Genomic DNA, 9321 nt, shown 5'->3' with positions numbered 1-9321 from the left:
ATTTACTTTGGGAAGAAATGGACATATTGACAGATTCCTCTACTTTGAACTGCTTGCAGAACTTGCCTGGACTATGTATCACTTGTATGCATTGTGAACTATCTGTTGGTGCAGCGAATTGTGGTAATGCTGACATCTTTGCTGATGGTGTCACCGGTGGTACAATTTTTCAAAGGAGCCCTCAATTGGCTTGGTGTCATGGCATTTTTCATCCTCCTCCCTTCTACTAGTGATGGTCTAAAATTTGGGGGCCAACAGAGGTGAGGCAAAGAACCTCACCCCCCCATTGGCACCAAGGACAAGTTTGGGGGCCAACAGAGGTGAGGCAAAGAACCTCACCCCCCCACTGGTGCAAAGGCCTATCCACAAGTATGGCTGTATGCTGGACCGGTAGTCAGTGACGGGTATGATCCGATTGCAGTGGTACCAACCTAAGACAGGAGGCTGACGCCTAGAGGTCAGTTCATCCGATGACGGGTAAGGACCATATGTTGAATTGGACTACCTAACAGGCACGGTCCCTAAGCCACATTACTTGTTGTTTATTTAAACAGAAGGGGGGAGATGCTGAGAGCCACAGCCGAGTCTGTATGGCCCCTGGCATTTTGCCAACAGTATTGATTGACAGGCAAGGCGTTAATATCCGCCTCTGCCGCTACTTTTGAGTTCTAGCGCTAATTTTGAGTTCTCGCGCTATTTTTAGTTCTCACGGGGATTCCCCGGGAGTTCCCATTGGTTGTCGAAGTGCAGGAGGAGGGTTTTCCCGGATAGTTATTTCCGGCTGGGGCTTGCTGGAGGAGCCTCGTGGCTTTTCGGGAGGATTCCCCGGGAGCGTGTGTGAGGTTTGTTTCTTGCAGTAAAAAAATAAAGTCTGTTCTTGCTTCGGTGGCTTGATTTGTGCCCAGCCAGACTGCGGCAAAAAATCACCCAAGATACCTGCTGTACCAGCAAGAACCATCCTGCCAAAACACTTCTAAGTACAACCCTGATCAGAGTTCCACCCACCATCTGTTAACACCTACTAATAATGTTACAGTATATCTGTGCCAAAGATTTGAGATATTGAGACTTTTGGGGTCCACGAGTATCTATACATGTCACTCTGGTCAGCAAGATAGTTTTAAGGTATATGCAAAACATTCATCCTACTTATCCTTTTAGTGGTTATATATTCATTTTTAATATGCATTAGGAAAGAATGAGAGAAGAAGGGAGAGAGAGAGAGAGAGCAAGAAGAAGAGGGAGAGGGAAAGAGAGAGGGAGGGGAAAAAATCTATCAATCCCTACATTAAGCAGCATCACCTAGCATGAATTCATTATCAAACTCAAGGCCAGGTCTCAATAGATGATTTGGGGGCCCAACCTGTTAGGGTGTGAGAATCATGGGCTCTGTGATACTCAGATTTGAGAAGATGAGTCTCTCCTACCACCCTGGCCAGTGACTGTGGACAAGTGTCTCCTGCCAGTTGGGTTGTGCGAGGAAGAACACTTTCCAGAGTCTTTCATTTTTCAGCGGACACATTAGCTGGAGTTTTGCAACATTTAATCACAAAAGAATCTGGCATTTTAAAAGTTAGTTTACAAACTTGACACATTCTTAATATTAGCAATTTATCTATTTATACATTGTCTAAGAAAATAAGGTCTGGGAGACATCAACAAGATACTTAAGAGTTCATTAAAAGCTGTAGCACTTTGCAAATGAGTATCCAGTTTAATTGTAACAAACCACTACCAGCGAATTTAACTAAGTATATAAAAACATTAGTTAAATACAATTCTCTGGAAATATACATTATACCTACAGTTGTTTTTACAGTGAGATTCTTCCTGTTTTGAGTTTTTTCTCCCCTTTTAATTATCAAAATGGTAAATCACTGCATGGTCCTGGATCTCCATGCTGTAAAACTGAAATATGTGTTTCCAGCGTAGCAGATGGTGACCAGGAAGGCGAAGAACTGAAGAAAACAAAGCATAATAGAAAAGGGGTTTAGGGCACATTCTAATTAGCAAAAGTTATCATTTCACCTCCACTGAGTGAATCATGTACTCACGACATTCCCCTGACTCCAGGCTTCTCATCTAAAATTACTTTATTGGTTCAATTACTTTCTTCTCAAGCAATTTCTGGCCAGGCTGATTTTAGCTTTTGGAACATGTCTGGAAAGTCTATAGTTCTGCTCAAACCACCTCGGGGAGTTCCCTTAGGAGTGAGTATGGTGGTGCATCTATGAAAAGCCGATCACTTCTAATTCAGCACAGGGAATTTTCGACCTTGGATTACCACAGGGTCAGCTCGCAGAAACAAATCGAGGGGGCCAGAATAAGCAACGAACCTAGATGGGGGAGGAGGAAAATTCAGGCCCTTCTTAAGGGGGCAAATACACTCACTGCTAGCCCATCCTTGCTGTATGTTAACTGGAGTCCAGTCTTACCAAAGCTGGGGATGTTTTAATATCATGTGCATTTATATTCTCTACCTTTTAAAGGTGATTTTCAAATCTAAACAAAAGTCAAGAATATAATGAACCCCTACATGCCATTAGCTTTCCTTTTTTTTTTTTTTGGTACAAGGGATTGAACCCACAGGCACTTAACCACTGAGCCATATCTCCAGCCCTTTTTAATATTTTATTTAGAAATAGAGTCTTGATAAGTTGCTTAGGGCCTCACTAAGTTGCTAAGGTTGGCTTTGAATTCTCAATCCTCCTGCCTCAGCTTCTGCACCTGGCCATACCATCATTTTTAGTGTTATCATTCTGTCATTCCTGTCGGATCACCAATCTCTACTCCAGATGGGCTTCTTTTGGGCATGGGATATTTTAAGGCCAATTTCAGAGAGATTCTTCAAACTAGTTTTTTTTTTTTTTTTTTCCTTTTCTTTTTCTTTTGTACTGGGGATTGAACCCAGAGGCACTTAACCACTGAGCCTCATCCCCAGTCCTGTGTTGTATTTTATTTAGAGACAGGGTCTCACTGAGTTGCTTAGTGTCTCACTTTTGCTGAGGCTGGCTTTGAACTTGCAATCCTCCTGCCTCAGCCTCCCAATCTGCTGGGATTAGAGGCATGATCCACCATGCCCGACATTTTTTTTAATTAGAAAAATAATATACAATTATGGTTTTAAAACGGTATGCAAATACATAAACCAAAAAATGGAGCTTTCTCATCTTATTCCCTTCATTTCCCAGTCCCAATCCCTGGATGGAAGCTCCATCTGTTTTTCTGAGCATTCTGAATGCACAAACATTTCCACTATTATGCTCATTCTCTGCAACCTCCTCCACTTAATAAGCTGTAGGCAGTGGAATCGTTCCAGAAAGTTCTTCTCTCTCATGTACTTACCTTCCTCCATTCCACTTTCACTTAAGCAGAGGGCTTCAACCCGATGGCCCTGCAGCCTGCAGGTCATCTCACCAGTTTTTGAACCAGCAAATCAATTGCCCACTTGTTACTATTACAAGTGGCACTTTTTCCTGTAGATAACTTTGTCCTCTTCCCTAAGCAATCCTTGGGGGAAGGAAGAGAAGGAGGGCTGTGAGGAGATGGGAGGGCTCACTCACCGATGAGGCCGCCCAGCTGTTGAAGTTGTGATTGCCCCTCTCTGGGGAGACAGAAGATGCATCCACAATGGCGGCAGAGAGGTATAAGACGAAGGCACTGCCATTAAAGCACAGGCCCTGGGGAGAGGCAGAGGGGCAGAGTGTTCAGGGTGAGGGGGACCTCAGAACCGGCCAGAATTGCAAAATCTCAGAAGTGCAGAATTGGTAAGGGGCCCAAGGGGAGGACAGGTGGGGGAGGAAGCTGTGAGAAACAGCTGCAGGAGAAGAGGGTTTGGGGCTGGGGTTGTGGCTCAGCAGTAGAGCGCTCACCTAGCAAATGCGAGGCACTGGGTTCAATCCTCAGCATCACATAAAAATAAATTAAAAAAAGAAAAGAGGAGAGGGTTTCATACCAGCTCATGCACCAGAAGTCACTCCCCCCAGCAAGGCACCTCCATGTTGCTGGTAAATTAGCCCTTACTCTTCCTCAACTGGTTCTTGGTTCTTTTCTAATGCAAACTTCAGCATGGTGACACATTGGTGGAGCAAGGCAGGCAGAGGCAGGGGCCACGTGGTGAGAACTGCCCTGCTAGAGTTGGGAGAGACCTTTTTCCAAACTGGCCAGGCTGATGTTCTCACCCGTGGCTCTAAGCAGGCACGGGCATTTCAGTGAGCTCCTCTGGCCACACGGCCAGTTTTTCAAAGTAAAAAAGAAGATTGTAGATATCATCACAGCCCTTTAGGAACTAATCTTGCCCTTGGTTTCACCTTATTATTTTTTTTTTTTTTCTATTCTTAGAGAACAGAGATATGTAAATCCAAGGAGGTAATTGGTTTTGAGTTATATTTAAACTCCAGGAATTCATAATCTGAAATGTGCAAAGCTTGGTCATGTCTGAACACCAGTGTGGGTGTGGTGGGGTCGGGAAGAACCTAACAGCCATACAGGTAGGAAGAGGGAGGCATCTCAAGGAGTCAGCCCCCTGTGGTCTAGCACCTCCCCCTCCACAGTTCAGAGGGGAGAGGGATGGGCAGAGGAAAGAGGAGGAGGCAATCTTTTCCTTCTCAGAGGAGAAAAGGTACATATAATTTTCCAGATGTGGGTCCCAGAATTTTGAGTTGAACATCCTTGTGACCATCTCTGCCCCTTGTTCATACGGCCCCTGGATTAGGTGATGAGACTCTGAAACAAGGGCTGTGTCAGGATCAGATGCATGGTTTGGGTTGCCCCTGATGTTCATCTATCATTGATAATGTGTCTCCAAGAAGCTCTGGTTTCCCTAAATGACTGTTTTTTTTTTTTTCTTTCTTTTTCTTCTAGTACCAGGAATTGAATCCAGGGGTGATCTACCACTAAGCTACACCCTCTGCCCTTTTATTCCTTTATTTTGAGACAGGGTCTTAACTAGTTGATGAGGCTGGCTTTGAATTTGCAATCTTCCTGCCTCAGCCTCACAAATCAGTGGGATCACATGGGTATGTGCCACCAGGACCAGCCATCTGAAGATTTTTTTCCTCTGATATTGGGGATTGAACTCAGGAGTGCTTTACCACTGAGTAACATCCCCAGCCCTTTTTTTATTTTGAGACAGGGCTAATGAAGTTGCTTAGGGCCTTGCCTAGTTGCTGAGGCTGGCTTCAAATTTGTGATCATCCTGCTTTAGCCTCCCAAGTTGCTGGGATTACAGGCATGTGACACTGCCCACAGCATCTGTACATTTTAAAATATATTTATGTTTTTGGTTGTAGTTGGACATGCCTTTATTTTATTTATTTATTTTTATGTGGTGCTGAGGATCAAACCCAGGGCCTCGCACGTGTTTAGGCAAGCACTCTACCGCTGAGCCCCAACCCAGCATTTTTAAAAAAGAAAACGTTGCTCTTTTTTCTCATCACTTTTTAGAATTTAGAGCTTTGCACATTAACTATTTCTCAAGTAAAGGTCTTCCCACCATTTTAGAAATGCAGAAATAGCTGGACAGGGTGGTGCATGCCTTATTGAGTGCCCCTAAATTCAATCCCTGGTACACCCTCCCCCCAAAATAGCAGAAGTAGTTAAATGTAGCTATCTTTGAGTAATAAAGAGATTTTAATTTTCATTTTGTATGACTTTTAATTTTTGGGAATTTGAATTATTTTTCATTGAACTAGCCACATATTACTTTTAAAACAGTAAGAGACTTACCTATCTATTTATTTATTTTAAGGTAATACATGCTCATGGTTGCCAGACAGTCCAACCTGGACAGAAAAACCTTGAGTAAAAAAGGCAGCGTCTCCCTTTCTACTCCAACCCCTCCTTTTGGGTGCAAACACTTTAATACAAATGGAGCCATGGAATTATTAACTTGATTCCTCCACCTACATTTAAAAGGTACCAAAGACATTTTCACAGGTAGTTCAAACAGACTGTGATTCTTGTCATGGTATTAGTGCCTCAAAATTGAACTCTTCCCCTATTGATGGGCATGTTGCTATTACTTGTTTTCCAGGATTACAAACACTACTGTAATAACCATTGAATGTGTATTTTGGGGGTACCCATGCATGGCCAGTTCTCCAACAGGGATGAAGGGACCAGGTGTGATGGCACACACCTGTAATCCCAGCAGCTTGGGAGAGGCAGGAAGATTGCAAGTTCAAAGCCAGCCTCAAAAACTTAGCAAGGCGCTAAGCAACTCAGCGAGACCCTGTCTCAAAATAAAATACCAAAAAATGGCTGGGGATGTGGCTCAGTGGTTGAGTGCCCCTGAGTTCAATCCCTGGTACAAGGGGAAAAAGAAAAAAGAGTCCTTGAGCAAATATGTGAATAATGAAAACATGCAATGGCCCTGTCTCCCAGTAAGCGTGGCCCAGTCCTTTATTCTGAACTCTACAGAAAGGAGAAACTCTTCTACTTTCTTTGCAAACAGGGAGAGGGATGAGTAGAAGACAGGCCATTCTTTTCCATACACCACCTGCCAGGGGTCCCGCTGGTATTCACAAGACTCCATTAATACCATCTCACAGAGCTTAACTTTTTGGCTTCCCAGTCTTGCTTAATACTCCCCAAAGTAAATATGTCCCAGGGGATGTCTGAGTTGGGGAACTGGAGTGAAAACATGTGGAGATATGAAAGAAAAAAGAAGAGCAAAGAACCAGTACCTGAGGTTGTTTCAAAGGTTCAACAAAGAGAACAGGTGATTACAGAAACTCAGAGGGCTGCAGAACATCACTGAGCCTCACAGAAATATGAGGTCTTACTGCTGTAAAAGAAGCAAGTCCCCGAATCAGGGGCTGTTCAAGCTGAAAGAAGTTAAAGCTTCCCTGTTGCAAATCCCAGTTCTGGACACATCCCTGGGCCATGGTAACAGCAGAGTGACAAGGACAACACTGTACTTTACTTGATCCCTGTTCCACATAAAGGCACTCTTTTTTTTTTTTTTTTCTCAAATAAAGGCACACACAGACAAAAGCCATCCAATAGCTGGCAAAGCTTTGTTGATCCTCCACCCTGTGTTATTGGTGTCTACAGTTTAAAAGACCCAACTGCTGAGGATGCTTACTCCCTTCACGGTAGAGAGAAGGTAGGTTTAGGTTCATGGAGGTTTCTTCAAGGCTGGAACCAATTACTGAATTTCATTACACATGACTCTGAGCCACACAGGTCAGCCCTGCACAACCTCCCTGCCCTGGGTGAGACCCAGACTCCAAGTGACCAGCTCCAACAACAGGTGACTCACAGCCCTCTGCCGTGGCCCAGTTTTTAGAAGTTCCACATAATTGAGGGCAGTGTTATACACATGACACATACCAAATAAACACTTCTGGATTCAAAGGGTCAGAACTGAGCTTTATTTAAACTGGTTTATTTTTACACTGCTGTGCACAGTACTGTCTAGTTAGCTCGACTACTTCCAACATCCCTTCAACTCCTTTGGTCACAGGGGTACTGAGAGGAAGCCTACTTACAACTTCCCTAAATACTAAGAGAAATTTTAGGTCTGAAGGCAGTGGGAAGAAGCCCTGACCATGTGTAGTGAGCATGTGGATTTGGCTGTTGGGAACACGACCCCAAATGAGTAATTTAAGAAAAAGTTTATTCCTCTCTCACATCACAGGCTTGAGCAGCCAGAGCTGGCGGGGAGGCCTCAGGGTGACAGGAATACAGCCTCTTTCCTTTGTGTCAGTCAGCCATCTCTAAGGTCTTACTGTTTTGCACATAAGGAGGTTAACACTGGCCCCGCTGCATCCCAGCTAATAGGGACATGGGAGAATGTGCCCTGTCTTAAGGTTATGGCCCAGAGGTGTGGCCCTGCCTCTTTCATCGAATAGCCAAGCTTAATCCTAAGGCCCAACTAGTGCCAGTGTGGCTGGGACACCTAGCTGAAAATTCTATGTCCATGGGCCTAGCTGAAAATTCTATGACTAGAGAAGAAAATGGATACGGAGGGAAAATGAGCAGCCCCTGGTGCTGAATCTATTCAGAGAGCAGAGAGTACCAGACTTTCAGGTCAGCCTCTGGCACTGGGTCCTCAAGAGTTCCAAGGAAGACAGAGCCACCTGGATCACCATCTGGCATTCCCCAAGGCTCAGGTCCAAGCGAGCCGCTGGGAAGAATGGGTCCTTCCTCTTGCTCCCCTGGAACTTTGCCACTCTTCTTAGTATTCACAAAATGTCATTTTGCTTAATATTATAATTAGCCTTGTGCATCTCCTCTGTCTTTTCCATCAGAGTTCATCTTTTGAGGGCAGTAGGATGTCCTACTCATCCACCACTTGCCTTTCTAAATCTCTGGCCTCCATCACCAAGTATTAGTGGAAGAGATGTTCAGGTCTAATGGAAGAGTTGTGGTCCAGGCAAAGGCTGAGAGGGTACAGAGTGACACCAGACTGCTCCCTATCCTGTCCACAAGCAGCTGCTGGAGGAGCTCCATGCTACTCAGGGTGTGGCCCACAGACCAGGGGCAGCAGCACAACCCATATATCTCTTAGGAAAGCTCATTCTCAGACCCTGACCAGACCTACTGAATCAGGTCTGTGGGGAATTTCCAAGTGGGACATATTCTCAGCAATATGAAGAAGAACTGTATTTTGAATCCACAACAAAGGGAGAAATGATGAAGACAGAATGTGGTGAACAAGAAAGGCCACAGGATTTAGGATGGAGGAACAGACTTGGATGTCAACTTTTGTCCTTCATCCTGCCCCTTACTGGCTACAAGTCACCTCTGTAAGCTCTTTCCTCTGTGCCTTCTGCTGTCTGTTCTCTCTTCTCCTATGATAACAGCATGGCTAGTGACCACTCAGAGTCAAGATCCTACTTTTCATTTTTCTTGGAAGGAGTTGTAGTCACATGACCCTGTTTAGACCAATAGGATGCAAGCAGATGTAATGAATGTGACTTCCGCATCATGGCTTTAGGGGAAGAGATGTGCCCTCCCCTTGCCTCCTTTTAATCTTCTCTCCTGACTAGAAAATAGATGTGATGGCAGGTGTTGAAGGTGCCACCTTGGACCCCAGGCAGAAGCCAAGGGTTAAAGATGGAAGAGCCAAAGATAGGAAGAATGTGAAATGTGAGTTGATCTCATAGACCATGTGACTTACATGAGCCAGCTTTATCTTGGATCTCTCTAGTGTAGGGATCAAAATGACAACTGAACTGATTCTACTCTTAATTTACAAAATGGGGAAACATACAAGTCTCACACATCTCAAAGGAGACAGTGCTGTTACAGACCTTTGTGAACTGTAAAGTGATCTACTTGTATAACCTACTCTTCTTATTTGTGTTTAATGAC

General features: G+C 44.4%; 1 protein-coding gene across 2 annotated transcripts in view; it reads right to left on the bottom strand.

Moving 5' to 3' along the window:
* Window positions 1-1225: 1225 nt before the first annotated feature.
* Cmtm8 (CKLF like MARVEL transmembrane domain containing 8) overlaps window positions 1226-9321 on the bottom strand; it is a 100326-nt gene continuing 92230 nt past the window's right edge. For both annotated transcript variants that reach the window (XM_026406334.2, XM_077795654.1), the window contains exons 3-4: window positions 3564-3680; window positions 1226-1958 (exon numbers count right to left, since the gene is read on the bottom strand). In XM_026406334.2, coding sequence (XP_026262119.1) covers window positions 1875-1958; window positions 3564-3680 — 201 coding nt within the window. In that variant the 3' untranslated portion in view covers window positions 1226-1874. The remainder of the gene's footprint in view (window positions 1959-3563; window positions 3681-9321) is intronic.

Source organism: Urocitellus parryii, chromosome 3, assembly GCF_045843805.1.
Source record: "Urocitellus parryii isolate mUroPar1 chromosome 3, mUroPar1.hap1, whole genome shotgun sequence".
NCBI lineage: Eukaryota > Metazoa > Chordata > Mammalia > Rodentia > Sciuridae > Urocitellus > Urocitellus parryii.
The sequence above is the reverse complement of the archived record's forward strand: the minus strand, read 5'-3'. Positions and strand labels throughout refer to the sequence as shown.